Source organism: Balaenoptera physalus (genome assembly GCF_965194825.1).
Source record: "Balaenoptera physalus genome assembly, chromosome: 6".
NCBI lineage: Eukaryota > Metazoa > Chordata > Mammalia > Artiodactyla > Balaenopteridae > Balaenoptera > Balaenoptera physalus.
The window spans coordinates 60,254,798-60,282,012 of record NC_138885.1 but is presented as its reverse complement, the minus strand read 5'-3'; the positions used below and the strand labels follow the sequence as shown (position 1 = coordinate 60,282,012).

The 27,215-nt window shown below is 36.7% G+C and overlaps 1 protein-coding gene and 1 long non-coding RNA gene across 3 annotated transcripts in view; one reads left to right on the top strand and one right to left on the bottom strand.

The window, feature by feature from the left end:
• The window catches only part of SCN9A (sodium voltage-gated channel alpha subunit 9), a 103,950-nt gene extending 78,451 nt beyond the window's left edge, over positions 1–25,499 (top strand). For both annotated transcript variants that reach the window (XM_082464871.1, XM_082464870.1), the window contains 3 exons: positions 3,898–4,002; positions 5,381–5,651; positions 8,959–25,499. In XM_082464871.1, the coding sequence (XP_082320997.1) occupies positions 3,898–4,002; positions 5,381–5,651; positions 8,959–10,148 (1,566 nt within the window). In that variant the 3' untranslated portion in view covers positions 10,149–25,499. The remainder of the gene's footprint in view (positions 1–3,897; positions 4,003–5,380; positions 5,652–8,958) is intronic.
• LOC309662482 overlaps positions 1–27,215 on the bottom strand; it is a 437,456-nt gene that overhangs the window by 263,619 nt on the left and 146,622 nt on the right. The window lies entirely within an intron of this gene.

Here is a 27,215-nt window from a genome sequence, read left to right as displayed (position 1 = left end):
AGGGTCTCTTTTCCCAGAGATTATGAAAACTCAGCTTTAATTAAAAAATTAACCTAACGATGCAGAGAATGACTGGGGAGAGACCAAAGACTAGGTCAGACCCTGCTTTACCTGCCACCTAGACCACACTTAATTCTCCAAATTAGTCATTTGCAGCAATAGAGAATAGGGGATTCATTCAGTTAAGAGATTTTAAGGGGTAGGGTCTACAGTGTTGTTTGTGATTTGCAGGAGAAAAAAATGTCTAAGAAGCCTCAGTTTTAGCTGTTACAGTGGAGGATTACTGGACTGAATGTCAATATTATGACATAGTATGAGTGTGTTTCATGTTTGGTAATTGCAATCATTGTTGCTTTTGTTGTGGTCATCCATGTACAATGCTTGGTGTCAGTCTATTTATCTCTTGTAAAAATAAAATACAGTGTGTGTGTGTGAAAAAAAAAAAAAAGAAGCCTCAGTTTTCTCAAAGTTAACAGAGTTACTGTGGCTGTAGCACCACCCACAGGAAAAGAGACCTTTGAAGGGTGAGTGCTGGAATACCAGGAGGAAGTGATTTCAGGTACTGGCTTAGCATCTAAGAAAAGACAGGGGTACATGCAGTGAAATGGCATCAGTGGCCATGATTGACTATTCTCAGGTGAAGGAAAATGTAGTAAATATTAAATGTTATTTATGCTTACATTTCCAAATACAGGTGTTTATTTTTCAAAGAATTTTTAAAATTCCATGTTCCATTCTTACATTTTATATCTGACAGTCAAACTTAGCTAGCATTATCATATATTCATGCCTTTAGGCAGAGGATCTTGAATAATTAATAATTAATCTTGAAAATAATTTCACAAATTATACCCTAATTTCCAATTTATTTTTCCTACTTTAGTCATTATATACGTGTATATGTGATATATAAGCACATACATATGGTTCTCCAGCATTCCCTGTATAGAATAAATTATAGGTGTATCTAGAAAGAGCAGTATGACATGACAGGACAGCCACAGCCCTAATTGCTTTGATCCCCTTGCTCTTGAATGTTATTCTTACAACAAGAATTGCCACTGCAGGAAGATGGGTTGGATAGACACCATTACCAGTAACGTCAGGCGAAAAGTTACTAATTTCAAAGCAGTGACAACTACAGTTATCACCTACCATTCTTCCAGTGTTTCATTTGCATTCTAAGCTGCTTTTTATCTTCTGACCCTTTCTGAATGGTTTAGGGTTTCTTTCCAACCTACTAAGAGAATGAAAGAAGACAGGACCAACAGATCAATTAATAATCTACTACAGAGGAGGTCTCCTGCTAGAGGCCTCTATATGAATTCATCTAATCCATAGAACAAACCAATGAAAGTGCTATCTTTATACAAGTGTATAAACTGAGGCCTAGAGAAGATTAACAACTTGTTTCAAATCAAATAGTAGGTCATTGGTGGTCAGGATCCAAAGTTCTATTTGACTGCAAAGCCTATTTTTTCCACAATGCAATGTTGCCTCTTAATGCTTTTTAACTTCAACACTTTGGTCTTGGTTTAGGACCCTGCCAAATTCCCATACCTCTTTCTAATCACCACCCCCACTTTACTAGTTTGCCAGCTATCCATCATTCTTATACACACTGTTTTCATCTTTAACAAATCCATGTGATAATTGGGTTTTAATAGTTCATCAGAAAAAATACTTCTGAAAATTAGAACATAAGTTATTAATGAGTTCAAGTTATAGAAGGGAAATGTATGCAATGTATTTACACAAATGACTAGTACAGACCTGGGTACACATGACTAAATTCTAACATCAACCCTTTTCAGTAACTATAACCTTGTTCGGAAGGTTAATAACAACAACGGAAATTATAAATAATTACTGAGTGTTTGGAATACAGTATCTTAATTGATCCTCACAACAAACCAATGAGGTAGTTACTCTTGTAATGATGAGATGATATAACCTTAAAGAGATTAAAAAACTTGCCCAAGGGCAACAAAGATGGGGATTGAATGAAGATGATCTTACACCAGAACTGGGGTCTTCTTAACCACTATGTAATACAGCCTTGACATAGAGTGTAAAGACCAGCCTGACTTACAGAATGTCTGCCACCTAACTTTTAACGGGGTGCATTTTACAAGGTCTGTATAAGCTACAGTTAAATAAAATGACAACACAAGTTTCTCTACTGGAGCATTTTGTAATCTCCTCTTAGCTTCATCCCATCCTTCATTATGTTGACAACCAGGGTATCATCAAGGGAAGACAAAACCTGCTACTTTGATTTTTACCTCTAATTCAGAGTTATCTTCCCAGTGTTATCCTAGCTTCTTGTAAGTTCTTGACCTGCGGTGATATTCAACCCTCATCACTGAGGAATAAAGGGTCTGGGCTTCTCTTAACATTGGCATGAAAGTTCTCTCTCATGCATCAATAGATCAGATGAATGCCAAAATTGCACAAAGACTGCCTATCAATTAGAGGAGATGTAAATTAAAACACATAAGACAGAAAGGGAAGCCTGGTTATCGTTAGGTATTTGATAAGAAAATGCAATCCAGGAAAACCAAAGGGAAACCATAAACAGATCACCTTAGCTCCAGGACCCCACAAGTTAAGTAAGGATTTCAAAACTGTAAATTCCCCAAAATAAATTCCTAATTACATGGATTGTACTAATTTATGCCATAACTAAAAAGTTTATATTGTGGACTGATGAGGAATATGCATGAATCTGTATAAATTATAGATAATTTTAAGAAATTAACAGTTTAAAAGAATAAGCAAAACTTCTAGGCCTCCTTTGTGAGATTTAGACTTATACAGTGTAGAAAGGAACAAAAACTTTATTTAGATGTTAGTTTATTTACTGTTGAATCTTATATGTTGTATATTCAATTAGAAAATCCTTCAAGTCAGAGACCCTGGATTATTGGTAATTTTCTCAGCATCTAAAGCTCTATTACATGTAATGTTTACACCCAATAAAGTGTTTATGTTGAAATTCCTTGTTTGGAATTAAAGAGGTAACTAAAGAGGTTTTTTTTTGAAATAAATAAATAAATAAATTTATTATATGTGTACCAAATATATGTGTGTGTGTGTATATACAGTATTTATGGATATGTGCTATACATGTATATACTATATTCATTTATTCTGCTAAGGGAATATGATATATTAAAATGAATACAAGTGAATATAAAAATAATACTATTTTAGCTACCACTTTTGGCCCCTACTCCCTACTCTTTATGAGTCAGTATGGCTAATAAGTAAACATTAGCCAAATTATCATTCACTACTTTTATTTCTTATAACCCTTCCTGATATATTTGTTATTTAGCAATGAAATGTCTGGTGAGACAAGTAACAGATAAAATGAGATAGCAGGTTAGGCTACTAAAAGATAATTGAGCCAATCATTATTGCATGTAATCCATATATTTTATGTATTATGCATACTGCATTACGTACGGAGAGTCATGTGCCTAAACGTAGGTAATCCTTTAAGACAGGTTTGATTTATAGCTACCTTGCACATAATAAAAGGCATTTCATTTCTTTAAATTGAAGGGTAATTGATATATAACAGTATATTAGTTCCAGGTATACAACATAATGATTTGATATTTGCATACATTGTGAAATGATTACCATAAACGTCTAGTTACCGTTTGTCACCATCTGTCACCAAAACCACAGAACGCTTCACAGATTTGCATGTCATCCTAGATCAGGAGCCATGCTAATCTCTCTATGGTTCCAATTTTAATATATGTGCTACTGAAACGAGAAAACATTTCATTTCTATATGAATACATTTTTAACCTGAATAATGATCTGAAGGAAGATCTAGGCAATGATTCTGGTTTTAACTAGATTTATTTTTTATTTCTTTACCTTGGAGGTCAAGATATCTTTATGACAGAAGAACAGAAGAAATATTATAATGCAATGAAAAAGCTGGGATCCAAGAAACCACAAAAGCCAATACCTCGTCCGGGGGTAAAAAAATATATATATATTTAGCATGTAAATTTTAAAATTATTTTCAATTCATCTTTAATATATAATTATTTCTTAAACATGAATGCATATATTTTAATATTTTGAAGAAAAATTCTTATAAAACTGAACATATGTATTTTGAACACTGTCACAGCTCGTAATATGCCTTCATATAATTTCTTTTTCTATAAAAATGAAAAATAATTATATATGCTTTTATCTCTACCTTAGCTATACAACTTACTATTAGTACAAATGGCCTATAGAGAATCAAAATAAAATGTACTTTTGATTGAAATTTGATTTTCTTGATGGCTTTATGATGTAATGATGGCTGTCTATCAGTCAGGTGAAACTAACCTTGTAGATCTTTGATATTACAACAAATAGCCAGAGAAGCAGTTGGATTGGTCATGAATCTAAACTTTATCTTACCATAGGGTCAAAGACCAGAATAGGCTCAGATGTAAATAGTGAGTCTTAGCAGTTAAAGAATAGTTTGTATTCCTCTAACAATTAAAATAATTTTAAATGCATTACATGTTTTTCAATTTCTATTCAACATAACACACCTTACCAAAAGTCATGGCTGCAGACAGAGCATCCTAAAGATGGGAATCCACTTCGTACCAGCTGGCTACATGACGATTACCCAGCACTTTTTAAATGGACACATGGCCAGGTTTCACCCAGACCCTACTGAATCATAATGTATGAATTTAAAGCTCTGGTATTTAATTTTTTCAGTACACTACTTGACTTTGAATACAGTGCCTTAAAACTTGCCTATGCAACTAATAAAGTGATTTTGAAATTGGGTTTCCTGGAAAGCATAATACTATCAGTGAGACTGACAAGAAAGGTGATGTGTTAAGTATGGATATATTTGGAAATGTATAATCTATACATGGAAGAGATAGGAAAATATAGATCTGATATTATAGCAGTAATATCAGTACAAGACAGTGCCAACATATTAGTCAAAATAACGTGACAAAGTAGAAATTTAGAGATATCATTTTATTACCTTGAAATACTCTAGGTAGTAGAGCTGAGGTTTTCTTAGTAAAAATTACCTTGTGATCCTGGCAACTCCTATATAACATACTACGGGTGGATATGCTTAAAAGCAAATGTTAGTTTACAAGGCTCGCTGAAGACTTGGTATACTGAAAGTCAACAACAACAAAAAGTTTTCATGTACTCTAAGATTTAATAATATTTCTTGTACAAAGCAAGAACCTATGACCAGGGATAATTTATGCAAGTTTTGAAGACTGACACCTTAAAAAAATTTTTTTTACTAATGTAATGATTTATGGATACTACTTACAAAATTTACTGTACATTTCCTATTATTTTTGTTTCTTTGCAGAACAAATTCCAAGGATGTATATTTGACCTAGTAACAAACCAAGCTTTTGATATCGCCATCATGGTTCTTATCTGCCTCAACATGATAACCATGATGGTAGAAAAAGAGGGACAAAGTGCATACATGACTGAAGTTTTATATTGGGTCAATGTGGTTTTTGTTATCCTTTTCACTGGAGAATGTGTGCTGAAACTGATCTCCCTCAGATGCTACTACTTCACTGTAGGATGGAACATTTTTGATTTTGTGGTTGTGATTCTCTCCATTGTAGGTAAGAGCATTTATTAATCAGATTTCCATTTTGAATCAAACTAAACATCACACATACTCAGAGAAGTTTCTGAATTCTTGAATGTAAACTTACTTTTGAGTAAGTTAGTAACACTGAAAGAGTGAAGGAACCTTAAAAACAAAACTAAAAAAAACAAATACCTCTGTGTCAGAATTCCTAGGTTCACACAACAAGCCTCAAAGCCACACATGTTCTGTTTGTTGGAAGCACATAAAACTCCTTGATATTTGATTTCCAAGATTACCCTTCACAAAGGTAGCAACTGGGTCTATAGGTAGGTATGTCTTAGAAGACCAATGTAGAATCTGAAATCACTTCTAGTTTTTACACATAGGAGAACTATCCTTTGATTAATGATAATATAACTAGCCAGAATATCGGTGACTCTTTGTGAAAATTCTTCCTGAACTCAAAGTGAAAAGTTAAGGTCTGAAGAAGTGCCAGCTTCATTCCTTTTGGCTTCATACTTGTCAAGTTTGTAATCATTTCTCAACCAACCCCAGTCATATCTGTGAATCACAGTATGTGATTTTATACTTCCTCTCATTTCATTACCATAGCTGTTTTTCTATCCTCTTGTTTTTTTATTATTTGTACATGCCTTGCCCAGTAGTTTAGGATTGCATTTATTTTCATAATTATGAATTTTAGACAGAGATTGTAGGGATTATTTAATACAAACTCAATTTAGAGATGCTGAAACAGGCAGGACAAGAAAGGTTAAAAGTCACATAACCTAAAACTGCCATATTGACTAGTATAAGTTAGAATAGGGATTCAAAATCAATTTTTGAAAAAGGACTATTATTACCAGAGGTGACAGTAAAGATAATATATAAAAAAACAAATTAAAATTTAGGTAGGAATCACATACTAACAACAAGCAAAATGGTGGAAGCGTTCCAGTTAACTTAGGAAGAAGAAAAGACTGTCCCTCTATCACCTCTATTTGTAACAGTGTTGGCTGATACAATTAGATAAGAAAACAGAGAGGTACATATATTTGAACAATGGAGAAAATTTTCATTTTCAGATCTTATTATGGCACTCTAAAAATGCAAAAGAATCAACTGAAAAAAATGGATTCAATTAGAATTCAGAAGGTGCAAATTTTAAATTGCACGTACCAATGTTAGTAATTGTTTTATATGTGGAGCAAAAAATTAGAAAATAGGCCTAAAGAAAAATTTCATTCACAATTCCAATAAAAATAAAGTAAAATACCTAGTAACAACTTTAACAAGAAATGTATAAGGCTTCTATGAGGAAAACTAACAGAAACAAAAGAAGGTTTAAATAATTGAAAGGCTTTTCTTGTAGTTGGATAAGAAGGGTCTCCCTGTAATCATGACCATTTTTTTAATAGATTAATCTATAATTCCAGTGTTATCCCAATGAGAACATGAGCGTCTTTTTGTGTAGTGGGGATAATAAATTGGTGATATAAATCTAATGATTCTAAAATTCACCTGGAAGAAAAATTAGAGTAATGAGGGGTGATTTACATTGCTAGATATTAAGATTATTATTACACTGATGAAGTAAAACAGTGTTTACTAAAAAGCTCAATGGATTCAAATAAATAATCCAAAATTAAACATCAATATATAGAGAATTACTAAGTTACTCAGTTAAAAGATCTCATGGATCAAGATTAATTAATTGATGTATAAAAATTAATGTATTAAAAAAATGGATTCTAGTAGAAATAGATTTATAACCATGAGCTTGAATAGTCCTTTCTATTCATGACAAACTTGACTCCATGAAGAAAAAATAATAGATATGACTACATAAAAATCAAAATATTCTATGGAGGAAAACTCACTACCAGCACCAAATAAAAAAAAAAAAGTTGAAAAACAAATTAAAAACAGGGATATTGTTAATGTAACATTTAAGGCCAACAAAAGATTAGCACTTGTAATAGAAAAATAGTCCTCATAAATCAATAAGAAAATAGTAAATCTCCCAATAGAAATATGGGCAAAGGACTAGACTAGGCCAAAAAGAGAAAGTTGAAAATGGTCAACAAGCATACAAAATGTCCAATAAATAATAAAAAAAATTAGGATTATTTTTTCCCAAAAGAAATGCAAATAAACTGCAATAATGAGATGTTTTAAACATCACAAAGTTTTTTTGGTAAAATTATAAAGAATGACAACACTGGGGAGCATGTGGAGTGTGAACACTTTCATAGACTATCATTAGGAGTGTGAATTTGTACAAACTTGCTGGAGATAGATTTGCAATATATAACAAAATTTGAAATATACTGTTTGAGCTACCTTCTCTTATTATCAAAATATGCCCATGCAACTAAAAGAAAATATACCTGCTTGGATATTTGTCTCAACCAAAACAATTGGAAACAACAAAAAATTCTTCAATATATGGTTATTTTGACAGAACATTATACAACTATAAGGAATTATTCTGTTGTCATTTATATGAAAATATGTCCATACCATATGATGAAGTAACTAAAACACTAAAACAAATGACATAAAAAAGCTCCTATATCATGATTACATTTGTAAATGTTTGTGTGCTTGCATAGAAACATGGAGTGATCCTCAACAAAATATTAACGGTAGTAAATGGTTGGTTGTTATTTCAGGTGATTTATATTTTCTTTTTAGCATTTTACTGTGTAGCTTTAATTTTTCTATCCTTACAATTAAAAAAATTGTTGTGGAGGTAAGAAATAAGATCTACAAACTTAGTAAGGGAGAGAAAATTTCACAATAGTAATTCTAACCATTTTCCTGTGGGATTGCTCGATCCTTGGGTTGTTATGAAATTGCTTTCAATGTAAAATGACAATCCTGAAATCATAAGAGGTAAGATGGCACATAAAACTATTTAGAGACTTCCCTGGTGGTGCAGTGGTTGGGAATCCGCCTGCCAATGCAGAGGACACGGGTTCAAGCCCTGGTCCGGGAAGATTCCACATGCTGTGGAGCAACTAAGCCCATGTGCCACAACTGCTGAGGCTGCGCTCTGGAGTCCACGAGCCACAACTACTGAAGCCCATGAGCCTGGAGCCTGTGCTCCGCTACAAGAGAAGCCACCACAGTGAGAAGCCTATGCACCGCAGTGAAGAGCGGCCCCCGCTTGCCGCAACTGGAGAAAGCCCGCACGCAGCAATGAAGAACCAATGCAGCCAAAAATAAATAAATAAAAAATTTTTAAAAACAAAAACAAAAAAAAAACTAGAGTCATGATTTTCTGTGGCATGGATATTTAAGTATTTTCTTTGTATTCCTTCCCTCTTCACCAGGTATGTTTCTAGCAGATTTGATAGAAAGGTATTTTGTGTCCCCTACCCTGTTTCGAGTGATCCGTCTTGCCAGGATTGGCCGAATCCTCCGTCTGATCAAAGGGGCCAAGGGGATCCGCACGCTGCTCTTTGCTTTGATGATGTCCCTTCCTGCGTTGTTTAACATCGGCCTCCTGCTCTTCCTGGTCATGTTCATCTACGCCATCTTTGGAATGTCCAACTTTGCCTATGTTAAAAAGGAAGCTGGAATTAATGACATGTTCAATTTTGAGACCTTTGGCAACAGCATGATCTGCCTGTTCCAGATTACCACCTCTGGTGGCTGGGATAGATTGCTAGCACCTATTCTCAACAGTGCACCACCTGATTGTGACCCCAGAAAAGTTCATCCTGGAAGCTCAGTTGAAGGAGACTGTGGGAACCCATCTGTGGGGATATTCTATTTTGTCAGTTACATCATCATATCATTTCTGGTCGTGGTGAACATGTACATCGCTGTCATTCTGGAGAACTTCAGTGTTGCCACTGAAGAAAGTACTGAGCCGCTGAGTGAGGATGACTTTGAGATGTTCTATGAGGTTTGGGAGAAGTTTGATCCCGATGCCACCCAATTTATAGAATATAGCAAACTCTCTGATTTTGCAGCTGCCCTGGATCCTCCTCTTCTCATAGCAAAACCAAACAAAGCCCAGCTCATTGCCATGGATCTGCCCATGGTCAGTGGGGACCGGATCCATTGTCTCGACATCTTATTTGCTTTTACAAAGCGTGTTTTGGGTGAAAGTGGAGAGATGGACTCTCTTCGTTCACAGATGGAAGAAAGGTTCATGTCTGCAAATCCTTCTAAAGTGTCCTATGAACCCATCACAACTACACTAAAACGAAAACAGGAAGATGTGTCTGCTACTGTCATTCAGCGTGCTTACAGACGTTATCGCTTACGGCAAAATGTCAAAAACATATCAAGTATATACATAAAAGATGGTGACAGAGATGATTTGCCCAGTAAAGAAGATATGGTTTTTGATAACGTTAATGAGAACTCAAGTCCAGAAAAAACAGATGGAACTCCATCCACCATCTCTCCACCTTCATATGATAGTGTAACAAAACCAGACAAAGAGAAATATGAAAAAGACAAAACAGAAAAGGAAGACAAAAGAAAAGATGGCAAGGAAGGCAAAAAATAGAGCTTCACTTTTGATATATTGTTTACAGCCTGTGAAGGTGATATATTTGTGTTAATAAGACTCTTTTAAGGAGGCCTATGCCAAAACTCTTTTTATCAAAATAGTCTCAAAGTCAGTGCAGTCGCTAGCTCTGATTCTCTAACATAGGTGGGCAGCATTAGCAGTGGCTATTTTTGCATTGGTAAATGAATCTATAAGAATTCTAAAGAGTAACTGTACAGGGATTATTGATTACAGCAAACAAAGGTGATTTAATTTTATTTACTTTTAATAAATTAGAAGACCATGTAGAAAATGTTCACATCTACCTTGTCATCTTTTCACAGGATTGTAAACATTCATGTTTCCCATGCAAATACACACACGCGCGCGCATGTGCGCAAGTATCTATCATTTGGATATCTACAAAAGTATTTTCCCTTGGCTTTGCAATGAAGTGCCCTGATAGAAGGAGTGAATACTAGTAATGAATGTTTAGTTACAACATCTTGTTATTAGGGGGCAAGACTCTTTTATCCATCTACAGTGGTCATTCTATATTTTGAGGTGCTTAAATTTATTCATATTGCATCAAAACCAATTTATATGTGCCTATTAAATGCCATGGGATTAAAAACACGTAGGCTAGTCCGTTCAACAAATGCTTTTTATTCATCTTGACTCATATACCAACTAGGATAAGAGTTACCTTTAGAGTATTGTGCTTAATAGACTGCCTTTTTCTATATCCTTCTTTGTTCATACAATAACTGTGGAACATGAAAAAATTATTTTAAGTACGTATCACATTCCTCGAAAGAAAAAAATGAAGGTAATTGAGAAAAGAAGCAACTGAAGAAAACTTTATTCACTTTATGTATACAGTGTAACACTGGACTGTGCTGCCCCAAAATACCAATAATGACCCAACTCTTAGTCATTTTTGTCAGTTTTCTGCTTTCTGATTCAGTGTTGAGTCATTCTTTAGCACTAAGCAAAGTTGATATTTCTCTTCAGTGGAGTGCTTCCAGATATGCAGATAGATATTTGATACCATGGAACATGTTTGAGCAGATAATGACTTGGGCACAGTATTAACTGTGTCTCCTGCATACCATCCTAAGTGTGTATGGCAAGCTTTCAAGTCGTAACACATGGCATGCGTTCAACACAGACTTTTGTGTGAAAAGGATGAAATAGCATTCATCCTCTTGAACTTTTATGCTTTCATCTACAAAATGAGAAAGATGTCACTTTCTCCATAAAATTCTATGACTATGAGGTATATTATGTATCAATCAATAACATATCCTGAGCTTATAGTTTACCAAGCACACATTCATTTTGCTTTAGCTGTTGTCCTTCTACCAAGGATTATGAATCTAGTTTTTAAAAAATCCTTGTTAATAGTGGCTTGAAAAGAAACAGCCATGATGTATTTTTTATGAGTTTATTCCAGGAATATAAGATCTTTCTTCTATCAAGTTATTCATGCACACACAAAAATCGAGTTACATAAGTAGAAAGAATTTTATTTAGAAGATTTTTGGGGAGTTTTCAAAGCAAATATATACAACAATTTCATTCATTTGCTTTCTTAAATGAAAAAAGAACATAAATATATTTCTATATTAAGTACTTAAAGCAATTTTTTTGTTGTTCTGGCTAGTTAAAAATAAAGGAGATTAAAGCATACCTATAGAGATGAAGAAGTATAGGTAGAAAATGAGAGGCAGAAAGGCAAAGAAACAGAAATGAGAAAGACAGATAAAAACAAAGAAAGCGGCATTTCCACAGAACTTCCTATCTAGAATGTTTTTAAATTGTGATGTATTTTACAACATCTGTGAAGGAGATTATCACGTCTAGACATCTGTCCTAAGGCACATATGAAATTAAACCTAGGGCCAAAGATTCTTTACACCTAAGTTCAATCACTCATCTTAAATTATTTGAGCCTCTTTTTTATTTAATATATAAGATACCATGCAGTGTTTTCCTAGACTGTGTAGAGCATTGCATCACATCCCTGCTAAGCCTGTTGAAAATAGGTTTTGACAATTTAATTAGAGAACCATACAAAATATATTACATTTGTAAGATATTTTAATACATTAAATTAAGAAATTAATATTACCTTAAATTTGAATGCAGTTTATCCTCATCATTTTAAATCCATATAAATATAACTGCACTTTGCATATTTATATAATACAGTATGAAAAGATATATAGCGGGTAGGTTTATGTGTGATTTACTACTAATGTTTTTACATTGCCTGATTTTTATGTGAAGAAAATATTGGCAACTGGTTCCTCAACACAATTTCTTCTTAGCGTTTCAAAAAAAGAAAAACTTACAAAGTCACACTTCTATTTCATGCTGAACTATAATGTTTTTTAAATATAAGATGGTTAGGTTTTGTATATGTATGTTTTCCCAGGAATGTCTAGTTGTGACTTTTTATCAATTACTAATAATATTTGGAACCAAGAGCTCATTTAATACAGTACAAGCTTGAAGGAAAATTAGACTTCTCTTTTCATGTAGATTACTGTTTGGTACTGATTATAAGATACCACCCTCAGAAAGCACTGTCATGCTAATATTTAAGTCACACAATCATTGAACTCATTTAACCTAATGATATAGAATGGCAGTTACACTGTAAAATTTAAATTGGAATAAAACTGAAGTGAACAGATTTGAACACAAATCCATTCATACAATTTGAACAAAAGTGGGAGAATCTCACTTCACCTTTTTGACTGTTACATGGTTTGCAAAAGATATAAGTGATTTGTGGGCTGTTTCTAAATGCTGATTGTTGAAAACCTCAACCCAAAATGTTCAGCATGATTTTATAGAATTTTAATAGCTTTGTTAAAAAGAGTTAAGATAAAATGCATATGTAAATAAAGCAGTTCTAAATAGCAATTTCAGAGAAATGTTAGTGGGAGTGATGAAAAAGGACCAGCTAAATTAGAATGCCCAAGTAATTGGCTTGGGTTTAGGACCTATGTATAGAGGCCATCAATTTCTGTTAATATCTGCGGTTTATTATGTTATATTCTTGAAAAAAAAATCAAGAACTGCTTCATAAAATTCAGTGAATAGCCATGAATATAATAATGCTGTTTACATAGAATTCTTTACAAATTTCATACATCTATGAATGCTCAAAATGTTTGTCATAAATTATATTGTAGTTATACTTGAGACTTACGCATTGTAATAGAATCTAAAAATAAAAGTCATCAAAAAAATAAAATCATGTTTGTATGTATTTTCTGTTTTTGTGAAAATAATCTTTAAGGAGATCAATTCAGTGCATCCCTAAATAAGTTGTAGCTACTGATAACTTTTTTCTTTTTATTGAAAAATGGACAGCCTCAAATGTCTTCCATGAGAAGTTTTCCAGGGTAAGAAAGATGGGGATAAAGACTATAGAATTCCAAAGGAATTCATTGAAATCCACAATAGAGTTTGTGCAGGAGAAGAAAATTGAGTCAGGAAGTGAAAATATACAAACATTTAGCCACACAATGACAGTGTGTATCTTTTTTGTGTGATAGTGTTGAGAGGTAAGATAGCATACATAATGGCGAGGGCTTGGGTTCTAGATCCAGAATTGTATTTGGATACCAGTTAAGCCAGGACTCTTCAAATTTCCTTAATACATTACTTAACCTATGTGCCTCAGCTTTCTCATCCGTAAAATGAAGATAATAGTACTATGTTGCCATATGGTTATAAGGGTAGAATGAGAAAATTCACATGAAGCAATTAGAACAGTGCCTGACAACACAGAATCAAGAATTTATATTACTAATAGTAGTTAGTGTGACAGCCAATTCGCCGCTAAAAGTATGACCCCAAGCTACCTCTCCATCATACAGGAGCACAATGCAGTCTCCATAAATGTTAAATGATGATATTTCTATTTTATATGGATAAGTGTAAGTATAGTATCCCGAAGAGTCTCACGCATCCAGTTGGTATGTAGTGAGCATTCAGTGCACCAAAATATTTTTAAACTGAACTATTTTTTTAGATTTTGAATGCAAACAACATGCTAAAATGAGAGAACATGCATACTGTATTTACAAAGGTTTAGCTTTTTCCAGGAGAGTATTTGGAGGTAGTAGTTCCCATATTAACTAAATAGTCAATCCAAACCTCTATTTTAGTTTAGCTGTGAGCATCCAGTCCTGTTATTTATCTTTAAATAAGATATACTAAAAAGAATTGCTGCTGAGCTGGACCACTATTTCTACCTTGTGTGTTAGTGTAGTGGCGTGTAAAAAGGTATAAAATATTCATAGGGAATCTCTGTACTGGCAGTTGTGATAGTCACTCTGCAGATTAAAATTATAGTCCCTCAACAGTACCATCACCTCAACCTGATTGGCAATCACATAATCACATGAAGTTCCTACAACAGAACAGCTCAAGTCTTCCTTGCTGTAGATAACATTATACCATAATCCAGGCAAAATGAGCTGCAGAGTGCACGGTAGTAATCTCTCTCAAGGGAGGGAAAAGTTGCATACTGATTAGAGCAGAGGAGACCTTTGCTGCAACAGCATTTAATGCATACAGGAAGAGAAATATGAATAATTGAGAGCTATAAACAAGCAACAGAGCAAACATGCTACACTTTATTATTCTAAGAGTTGTATAATTAGGTACCTACATTAACAATTAATCCGTCCCAGAAAAGAAAGCCAATTTTAAGAGATTTAGGAGGCATGCGTCATGTCTGTATCATGTGCTTTAGCTTGATTCTCAAATATTTAATATATATTTTTATAAGCAGTTTAAATGCAAAAACATCATAGATAAAACTATAGACAATAAGTATATAGAAATGATTCAGAGCTTGTTAACAATTTTGAAAACCTAGTGGAATTGAGGAAAAATTACTCCTGTTCCAGATGCTGTATTTGCTGGCATGTGCTAGTTTTGGTTGTAATTCATACAAGACAATATGACTTCTATTTAGTTAATTTCCACTAAGTGACTAGCAACACCTTGGGATATCTCTATGGGCCTATCAAAATAATCAAAAGCAAAGACAAACCGTATTACGAAGTGAAAGAAACCAGTCTGAAAAGGCAACATACCATACAAACTAGCAGGTGACACCAATGGGAATACTTCAACTCAGAACAAACTGAGATTTCATAACCTTAGGGAATTTAAAATAAAATTGATTTTAACTGCATTAGACCCCTAGCAAAATTGAAAAGAGAACTACCAAAGAAAACTGCTGTAAAGTATTGAGGGAAAAGAACGCAATTCAAAGACAAGGTCTGGGAAAGACTCCTGACAAATTAAGACAACAAAAAAGTGAACTTTTCCAACCTTCCCCAAAAAGTCACACAAACCCCATCTACCTTTTGTCTTTCTGCAGAGTTTTAGAGCTGCTGACACCTTCACTTCCACCTCAGCCTACGGAAACAAATCCATGAATTAAAAGGTTTTCTGACTCCTGATTACTTTCAAGGGAGTCAAACTTAGCAAAATTCAGTTTATGTTCAAAAAGAACTAAACGTCATATGTGAATTGTTCATTCATTCAGTGAATATCTACTGAGCACATTCAATCTGCCAGTCCTTGTTTCAGACACTGTAAAACAGACAAATCCCTTCCCTAGTGGAGATTTTGAGGAGAGACAAAAATGATGACAACTGAATGATTATAAATATCAGAGAGTAATATTATATTGATTTATCATTCATTATAAATCATGTATATATGAGTTAAATTATATTTTACTATTTCTTCTATTATTATGTTATATACTATTTTCTTTTATGATACTTTGAAAGAGTATCAGGACATTCCACTCTCAAAAGCTTCATAATTTTGGTTCATAACTTAAAGACAGTGACTTGAGGTTGTGCAGATTCTTTTACTGCAAATTTTGTAACTGTAGAAATACTCTAGCCATTCATTCTAATAATTTATAAGCTGTTTTGCCAGAGAAAAATCACTCTGGAGCTAACTTTTCATCCCTAGTAGGTATTTTACTTCTCACTCCTACAAATAAGTGATTTAAAAATCAAGAATACAGAATAGTTATTTCACTTTGGCAGTTCAGGCCAAATATTTAATGAGAAAAGATTAAAATTTATAGTTAAAATGTGTGCTTCTGTTTGAAGCTAGGATATTACTATTGTCCTTGATGTTCTTCCCAATCCTGGAAATTAAGAACTAATTTTGTAATAAAATAAGATGAATGAGACATAGGTATCAAAGCTCCACAGAAAACATATTTTTTTCTTAAAAATCCTGTGAAACTCACAACTACCAAACTTCTAAATATCAATATCTCCTTTTGACTCCCTTTAAGAAAACAGTAAAGATAGAATTTTCTTGTAATCTCCCTAAACAACTCAGCCTGTCTTGATATATTGGTTCTAGTTGATGCCTTCAATAAAATCAGCTCTGTTAAGAGAAGAATTGGGGGAAACAGAGGTGGGAAAAGAATTCCTCCATGCTTCATTTTCCTGCCTAATTTATTTTCTTTTATAAATTCATCTTTCCCTACCCATCTCATTTCGACCCACAAAGATTGAAAATTGGTTTAGAGTCATCTCATTTGGCCCTGACACTTGCAACTAAAAGAAAAGTTGTTTATCTCTAAGGAATCACACACTGTCTGTTTATTTGAGAGGTAAATGGGTCTGCCTCCTACAAACCTTGGCCAGAATACCAAGTGTAGAGCCGGGTTATGGGCAGAAAGCCATCTGGGAGGGAGCCAGGGAGAACAAAGGAAACGATCTACTTTAGCTTCATGATACTAAACGACAGACTATATGAGAAATCTGAAGAATGACTGCAGGCAAGAAGTGAATGTCGGTAAGCATATTTAAAATTTTTCCTTTGAAATAAAGCTAAAACTTCACTTAACTCTCATGCCAAGAGCTATAATGGGCATGATTAGTTTGGTCTTGAGAAGCCAATGCTTCTATAGAAAAACAAAGCCCATTGACCCGAACAAAGCTAGGGAATCATTCTGGCAGTTTAAAATGGCAGCCGTTGGCATTTTTTCCCCATTGGCATTTCTTCCTATCTAGTTATCTCCTCCAAGAGTAAGAGAACTCCTTTTTTTCTCCCCTGTATCTGTCATCTTCAGAGCTAAAACTAACAAAACAAATCTCTTCCTCTTTACAAGATCAATAAAGAAAATTGGACATGACTTTGAAAGCACTTAAAGAAATCTAAGCTCTGCTTTTCAGAGTGCAATACCATCTTATGCCTTTAAGAATTGCCAAAAAATATAAATATCCACACATATACACAGCAGCAGCCTATTACATAATATCATGAGTTTAAATCTTTCTGTCACTTACTAACAATGTGACTATAAACTTGAACAATGTACTCTATTCTCTGAGCCTGTTTCTTCATCTATAAGAGACTGGCACTCATTAGATCCAAAATACATAAATATGTGGTAGAAACTTTAAAGGGCAACAATTTATTATGCATTTTCTGAAGTATCTCTCAATTTAGGATTCAGTAATAAATTCTATAAAATTATATTGAGCATCTACTGTATCTTGGAAGAATCAGTCAACAATGATAGTACGATGCTTTACTTCCATATTGTACCATGCGAACATGATGAAGACGAGTTAAATCTACCCAGGGTAGACTAGAGCTGAGTACTGAAAAGTGAGTAAGAGTTAGTTTTGAATGTGTCGAATTTGAGGTACTATAGGTCAAAGAAAAAAGTCCTGAAGGCAATTGAATATAATAGCCTGTAGTTCAATGAAGACATCAGGGTTAGAGACACATATCCAGGAGTCATTGCTTTGTAGGGATGGTAGAATCTAAAGACAGACTAAGTGAACCAGGAAGAGCATATGCAGGTTGAGACATGAAACAGAGAGTTTTAAGGAGAACTAAGAGAGTATTAAGAAAGAGAAAGTGAGCAGCATTACAAAATGCTGCAAAGTTGGCACACAACTAAAAGTATCAGTCATTTAGTGCAAAAAATTTTTGAGGAATAGTACATGCAAGAGCTATGTTGCACGAATCAATGAAAAGTATGTTAAGGCTTAATATGACGATTAAACACCGGTCACGAAATTCACCTTTCCAGCACATAGCAGAGTAGATAGTGTAAGAATAGAAACTTAAGGAGCCAAATTGAACATCCTCTTTCATGAAGTATATGCTTGCATTTTCTGCATATATTTAAATTGGGCTTTCAGGACATCAGTGGATATGTCAGAGTAAGGACTTCTGAAAATCCAGTTCTCCATAAATGAATAGGAGCACCAGCAAAATGGTCAAAACCAACTTTTTCAGAACTTTGAAAATTAACCAAAATTAACCAAAGGAACATTTATTCAAGAAAAATGGCTGTATCTCAGTAAGAACAGCAAACTTCATAGTAGCCTTTGAAAACCAACAGTCCTACAATCACAGTGAAAACCTACAGCCTAGAGACACTGGAGGGGAGAACAGATTTGGAGCTCCCCAAAAGCCATTACCAGAAAATTGCGTGGCAGTTCCCTGGTAAATCCACTTGCACGGCTGTCTTATTTGGCCTGCCTCAGAGCTCAGCCAGTGCAAAGAGCCTTTACCCTGCGGTTGTTCGCAATTATTTAACATTGCATCTGCCCACAGCAGTGATAAAAGTTGGGGTGAACAAGATTATAAAAAAATTTTAAATGAGAAGCTGGGGAATGAGATGTCCACAACGGACTTTGTAAACAGTTGGGAAGAGATGGGCACCACGGGCCCCTCCAGCCAGTCCAAGCTGGCTCCGGCACACCACTGCCATCTATCATGCGCCAAGAACAGAGTGGAAAATTTCTATTCAGTCTCTCCTATCTTAGAGTAACCCATAAATTGATAGTCACATGTCAGAGATGAGGACATAAACTTAGGTAACTTGCTCATGGCTATACATCACGAAAAGGATAATACGAGAGTTCAAATCCAGATTTCTCTGATTCCAGAGACCACATCTCTCATTTGTTTCAGGGAGTGGTAGTCAAAAAAGCCACCCAAAACCTCAGCAATAAACAAAACAAGAGTTTGGTTAAACGTTGAATTGCTTCTTAAGATCATGGCTATATTCTGAATATCCTGGATGTCTTGCAGATGATGGAAATTTTATTGCTAGCATCAATTATATGCAGAGTATACAATTAGAGGGATTGAGAATCCTTAGAGTGGAAGATTAATCAGAGTTCAGTGCACCAACAAACTCTTGGAACGCCTCTCTCTAGTCCTCTTTCTTGCTTTGTTTGCTAGCTCTTTTTTTTTTTTTTTTTTGACCCTTTCCTCCAAACATTAACATCTTAGACGTCAAGGGAGCAGGCATTGAAAGAAAAAGTGAGTAACAGGATGTGTCTATGTATTTAACAATTCTGGTGAAAAACAAAAAATGGATCAGTTTCAATGGTAAAAATGTCAATGAGGTAGTGAAGGAGTTCCACCCCTTTGGGAGATTGAGTCTTCACCTGTCAGGAATAAAAAGAGAAGATTGGTCCCAAGTTAGACCAGTGATTCTCAGATGTTAGTATGTGTCAGATCACCACAGATCACTGAGTTGCACGACCAGTTTCTGATTCACTAGATCTAAGGTAGGGCCCCAAATTTGCATTTCTAACAGGTTCCCAGATGATGCTGAGGTTTTTCATCCAGTGACCACAGTTAGAGCGGGATGCTTCAGATACCCGGTAATTTGTGTACACATTACAGATGGAAAAGCACTGGTAAAGATCCCTTCTTCTCAAACTTCACTGCACATGGCAATCACCTGGGGACTTTAAAACAAATGCCTAGGTCCCAGCCCAGAGATTCTGCTTTAATTAGTCTGGAGTGCAGCTTTGGTGCTGGGAATGTTAAGAACTCCACAGGTGATTCTAATGCACAGCTAAGTTTGAAAACCAGTAGAAGTTGCTCTGAACTTTAATCCATGGATGCTATATTCTTTGCACATGATTCTCAGTGTTTCCTCCTAAAACTGACCCATAAGAAAAACATTCATTCCCTCAGTGTCCTGGCTTGTTGCAAGTGTGTGTTGATTAGTATAAGCTGGAGTGCCAGCTGGGAGATCCAGTAGACTGTGCCTGAGCTATGAGTTAGGAAGCTCTCCTTTGGGTCTCAGTCTCTGCTACTTACTGAATGTGTGACCTTACTTAGTTGAATATGACATTTAATTTCTCTATTTTGTCTCCTGTTCTTAGGTATAGATAATAGTGAGCAGTATATTAAAAAAAACTTGGAAAATAATAATATAATAATATATTATTTCTCTGTATATGGGAGGTTAAAACATGTTACCTCCTTTCCATTGTTAAGAACAAAATGACATTCAGCCAACTCAGATTGCATAAAATGGTTTAAAATAATAATATAGTAAAGAGAGAATTTGTGGTTCCATTTTGGCTGGCAAGTTTTAAAAATTCTTTATATAATGGCTCCATCTTCTGGTCAATGAAATAAAGAGTTTTCAGGCTCCAAAATGCAGTCAGGTTTCACGCTCCACAAATTAACTAGTTTAGTCTGAGTCAGGAAAAGAATAAGGTGACTTTTTATTTAGAAAGCTTCCACAAACTTGATTTAATTCCTTCCTTGAGAATTTTACTTTGTTTATTGTTTGAATCAAGCCCAATCTCTGTAACACTGCTATGTAAAAGTGAACGGTGTTGTATTTGCATATTTCCCTCTGATTTCCTTCGTCATTTTTCCCCATCCTTCCCTCTTGGTACTTCTTCTTCTGGCACCCAGTCCTGCTGCTACCCCTGATACTTCAGGCAGGCTTGATGTTTCATGCTCTGTACCCAACCTTTCATTCTAATTGGGAAGAAACTGTATGAAATTTATGCTAAAATATCAATGAGAAAGTATGGATAACTGACCCGTGAACAAAGTGTGGTTCCTAGAGATGGAATATCTAGCAGAAAGAAAGATTCTCAATAGCAGATCTAGATCCAATAAGTATAAGAGATCTTTGGGGGCTTATGGGCTTAGCTTAGTAGGAATGAAGACCTATTGAAAAGTGAGATTAATTTTAAATGAATAGAAAAGATGTGTACTTGAATGGAAAAAAAAAAAACCCTATGAACCCACTTACTGTTTGGATATAAATCTCATGGAAATGTTTTACTCTCCCTGTGCCCAGTGTATTTGATGGCAAATATAGCACAAGTTATCCATATTCTTTAGTTAATACAATACAGTAAAATAGTAGACCATTTAAAATTGTATTTCAATGTCTATCTGAGCCTTAGCAAATATAACTTACTGGTTCAATATAACTGAATATTAATATTCACAGCTAGGTTAGTATTTTAGAAATCCAGTATGAGCCTATTGTCATTATAGCTGTTGTTTTGCTTTTTATTAAGAGGAACACAATCTTTTCTTAGGATAGGGAGACAGGGACATACTTGAATAGAAATTATATTTTTACTTTTTATATTTATTTTATGGAAATTGTGATTTATTTTTGTATGCATTGGAATGTTCTGGGCCACAGTATATATTATTCACATCAAGACATATTGAGTCTAATAGGATATTATTTACACCAACACATATTGAGTCTATTAATATGTCTCTTGGGATAAAGTGGGTGCAAGCAGTTAGTTGAATAGTAAAAGAAAAGTGTTGGGGAGAAGTACCATACTTTTTGCTCTGTAACTGCTCTATAAGAAGTATAAAACTTCTGCTACTGTTTCATCCTACAAATATGGTAGTGAAAAACTTAGTCTCTTCTAATACTTTAGTGTTGAGAATTTTAAGTGGTTTTATTGAAATGAAAGGATACGAAAATTACCTCAAAAGTATAGTAAAGAAACTAAAGAAGAATAAAGGATTAAGATGTTAAATGCTCTAATAGCAAAACAATCACTGAGTCTCTTGTGAACCTCCAATGGACACAGTATTTTCACTAACTCACTAATAAGGTCTTACATTCTCTGATATGAAATGTACAAGGAAAAGAAATAACCAATGATTTTTTGGTAGGATAACTAATTCAATAGATATTTATTGACTGCCATCTTTGTTAGATACTATTCTAGGCACTGGGGGAAAAAAGGAGTGAACAAAACAGAAAACAGTTTCAGTCTTTAATAATAATAACAACAGTAACAATAGCTAGTAGTAGTTGGGCATAATTACACCAGATCCTGCATGATCTATTCATCTAATTTATCCCTCAATTAATGTTTATAACAAATTTCTTCTTGTCCCCGTCTTTTCTTCATTATCCTTCACTCCCCTCATTTGTAGTTTAAAAAAAAAAAAATCACAACAATCCGAGTTCATTCTGAGCAATATGGTAGAAAGGAGCTTTGGGGGTAGGGAGGGGGCTGAGGATTAGCGTGGTTCTGTTATAAATGTCATGTGCTTGGATTCTCCTCCTCACCGCAGGTTGTTAGGACAGCCCTGAGGAGTACTCAGCTTTCTGGGGATTTTGTTTCATCTTTATGAAGTACTAACACAGTATTGGGATCTATACTTAAAATAGGCCTCATATCATGGTCCCACTTAAGTGGCCCGAAGAGTCAAGAGAACTCAGAAAAGAAAAGTAAGGCATGGAACAAGCAAGCTAGAACAGTGAGGGAAAACGGGTCAGGAACACCTCAGTAGACAACTGCAGGTTGCATAGATATCACTGTAAAAGCCTCCCCCTGCAGGATTAATGGTAAGAAATGGATCCAGAAAGTGAACTTGTGGACAGCAAGGCATGCCCTGTTTGGTAGTAGGTAAGTCTTAAACTGTGACGTGGCCTCCGAAGATATGAAAGACAGCCAGCCCACAGCTCTGGATTCCTGTGACCTTACAGCTTGCTCACTCTGCTTATAGCTAGCTCTCTTTGGGTGTTCCTCTGAAGGGGGGAGGTCTCTGGGGAGCTGCATCCACTCACTCATTCGTGTCTGTTTTTTAATATTTGGTTTTTAATCTTTGCACCACTTGCTGCTAATTTGGTATAAACTAAAATGACAACAACTGTGCACTGAGTCTGAGTATACATTCACTAGTCACCGATCACAGACCAGATCTGTGTAGTCTGGTCAGCGCAGGTAGGCTGCTTGACCACATTGCACCAGGCCGGACACTTCAAAGGGGTCTGCGTTGCCTGATGTACTGGGGGAACACATTGCACTATAGAAATACACATTTATTATTTCCTTAAAATCTTTTCACCCCTCAGATTGCAAAAATAACATGTTCTTTGTAGAAACTGGAAAAACACAGAAACCCAAAAATAAGGAAAAAAATATAGTAAGTCCCCTACATATGAATGAGTTCTGCTCTGAGAGCGTGTTCGTAAGTCCAGTTTGCTCATTAAGTCCAACAAAGTTAGCCTAGGTACCCAGCTAACATAGTCAGCTATATAGTACTGTACTGTAATAGGTTTATAATACTTTTCACACAAATAATACATAAAAAATAAACACAAAAATAAAGAAAACATTAAAAATCTTGCAGTACAGTACCTTGAAAAGTACAGTAGTACAGAACAACAGCTGGCATACAGGGGCTGGCATCGAGTGAACAGGCAAGAAGAGTTACTGACTGGAGGAGGGAGAGGAGGTGGGAGATGGTAGAGCTGAAGGATCATCAATAATAGGAGACGGAGGGCAAGCTGCAATTTCACTCACGCCTGACGTTGACGGCACAGGTTCCCCTTCCTGGCTGGATTCAATTCTATCTACCCTCTTGAAATAAACGATCCAGTGATGTCTGGGTAGTAGCTCTTTTTTCCTCGTCATAGATGACACGGTAGCACTGGATTGCATTCTGAACGACTGCTGCAACCTTTGTGTACCGGCCTAGTTCGGGTCCTGTGCCTCAAAAACTAACAGTGCCTCCTCAGATAAACAAAATCCCCTTGCCATTTTCTACGCTGTGAATCTCTTCGGTTCTTCAGTTACTTCTTCTTCCTCTTGTCTCTCTTTGTCCTTTCTCTGGGCCTCCAATTCCATCAGGTCTTCATCAGTAAGCTCCTTGTGTTGCACAGCAAGGAGTTCAGTGAAGTCGTCCTCTTGCAGATCTAGCTCCAGCTTCTTGCTGAGGGTCACTAAGTTGCTGAAGACCTCTTTGGATTCCTTATCCACCTTTTCAAAGCCACGAAAATTATGAATAAACTGCAGGCAAAGCTTCTTCCAAACCCTATTCATGGTGATGGCCGTAACCTCACGCCAAGCAAAGTCAATGTTTTTTATGGCCTTGTAGATGTTATATGCCTTTCAAAATAGTCGCAAGGTTGTTCCTGACTCATCACTTGCCTTTACTGCCTGATGAAAAGTATGACGTAAATAATATTTCTTAAAAGTCGCTATAAGTCCCTGGTCCATAGGTTGGATGAGCAACATAGTATTTGGTGGCAGATGCAGTACTTTGACATTGGGATGAAAGTTGTCCATGGCCTGGAGCACTGTAAAGCAGCAAAAGAATATTGAATGGGACATCCTTCTCCAAGCAATATTTCTCTACCTCCGGGATAAAGTGGTGGAAAAAACAGTTCTGGAAAATGGCCTGTGTAACCCAGGCTTTGGGGTTACTCTTCCACACACCAGGAAGAGAGCCCTTGGCTGTTTTTAAGTACTCTTGGGTTCACTGAATGACAAACTAAGAGAGGCTTCAGCTTCATATCTCCGGAAGCATTGCCACCAAACAACAGAGTTAGCCTATCCTTTGCTGCTTTATAGCCTGGCATCAACTTTTCCTCCTTACTGATGTAACTTTGGTCTGGCATTCTCTTCCAGTACAGTCCTGTCTCATCCACATTAAAAACCTGCTCGTGTAAATATACGCCTTCATCAATATTTCTCGAAGCATTTCCGGAAATTCCCCAGCAGATACCGTATCGGCACTTGCTGACTCACCACTTACTTTTACGTTGTGAAGTTTGGTTCTAGCCTTGAACCGATGAAACCAGCCATGGCTGGCATTAAAAGATGCACCTCTGATTCTTTGCCATTTTTCTTCTTCAAGACTTCATAGGGGAGGAGCTTCAAGATGGCGGAAGAGTAAGACGCGGAGATAACCTTCCTCTCCACAAATACATCAGAAATACATCTACATGTGGAACAGCTCCTACAGAACACCTACTGAACGCTGGCAGAAGACCTCAGACCTCCCAAAAGGCAAGAAACTCCCCACATACCTGGGTAGGGCAAAAGGAAAAAGAAAAAACAGAGACAAAAGAACAGGGATGGGACCTGCACCAGTGGGAGGGAGCTGTGAAGGAGGAAAGGTTTCCACACACTAGGAGCCCCTTCGCGGGCAGAGACTGCGGGTGGCGGAGGGGGAAAGCTTCGGAGCCACGGAGGAGAGCGCAGCCACAGGGGTGCGGAGGGCAAAGCGGAGAGATTCCCGCACAGAGGCTCAGCGCCGAGCAGCACTCACCCACCCGAGAGGCTCGTCTGCTCACCCGCCGGGGCGGGCGGGGCTGGGAGCTGAGGCTCGGGCTTCGGTCGGATCGCAGGGAGAGGACTGGGGTTGGCCGCATGAAAACAGCCTGAAGGGGTTAGCGCACCACAGCTAGCCGGGAGGGAGTCCGGGAAAAAGTCTGCAGCTGCTGAAGAGGCAAGAGACTTTTTCTTGCCTCTTTGTTTCCTGGTGCGCGAGGAGAGGGGATTCAGAGCGCCGCCTAAATGAGCTCCAGAGCCCGGCGCGAGCCGCGGCCATTAGCTCGGACCCCAGAGACGGGCGTGAGACGCTAAGGCTGCTGCTGCCGCCACCAAGAAGCCTGTGTGTGAGCACAGGTCACTCTCCACACCACCCCTCCCGGGAGCCGGTGCAGCCCGCCACTGCCAGGGTCCCGTGATCCAGGGACAACTTTCCTGGGAGAACACACGGTGCGCCTCAGGCTGTGGCAACGTCATGGCGGCCTCTGCCGCCTCAGGCTCGCCCCGCATCCCTACCCCTCCCTCCTCCCGGCCTGAGTGAGCCAGAGCCCCCGAAGCAGCTGCTCCTTTAACCCCATCCTGTCTGAGCGAAGAACAGATGCCCTCAGGCGACCTACACGCAGAGGCGGGTCCAAATCCAAAGCTGAACCCCGGAAGCTGTGCGAACAAAGAAGAGAAAGGGAAATTTCTCCCAGCAGCTTCAGGAGCAGCGGATTAAATCTCCACAATCAACTTGATGTACCTGCATCTGTGGAATACCTGAATAGACAACGAATCATCCCAAATTGAGGAGGTGGACTTTGGGAGCAAAGATATATATATATTTTAACCTTTTTCTCTTTTTCCGTGTGGATGAAAGGCTCTTGGTACTCCAGCCAGGCGTCAGGGCTGTGCCTCTGAGGTGGGAGAGCCAACTTCAGGACACTGGTCCACAAGAGACCTCCCAGCTCCACGTAATATCAAATGGTGAAAATTTCTCAGAGATCTCCATCTCAATGCCAAGACCCAGCTTCACTCAACGACCAGCAAGCTACAGTGCTGGACACCCTATGCCAAACAACTAGCAAGACAGGAACACAACCCCATCCATTAGCAGAGAGGCTGCCTAAAATCATAATAAGGCCACAGACACCCCAAAACACACCACCAGACGTGAACCTGCCCACCAGAAAGACAAGATCCAGCCTCATCCACCAGAACACAGGCACTAGTCCCTTCGACCAGGAAGCCTACACAACCCACTGAACCAACCTTAGCCACTGGGGACAGACACCAAAAACAACGAGAACTATGAACCTGCAGCCTGCGAAAAGGAGACCCCAAACACAGTAAGTTAAGCAAAATGAGAAGACAGAAAAACACACAGCAGATGAAGGAGCAAGGCAAAAACCCACCAGACCTAACAAATGAAGAGGAAATAGGCAGTCTACCTGAAAAAGAATTCAGAATAATGATAGTAAAGATGATCCAAAATCTTAGAAATAGAATGGAGAAAATACAAGAAACGTTTAACAAGGAACTAGAAGAACTAAAGAGCGAACAAACAATGATGAACAACACAATAAGTGGAATTAAAAATTCTCTAGAAGGGATCAATAGCAGAATAACTGAGGCAGAAGAACGGATAAGTGACCTGGAAGATAAAATAGTGGAAATAACTACTGCAGAGCAGAATAAAGAAAAAGGAATG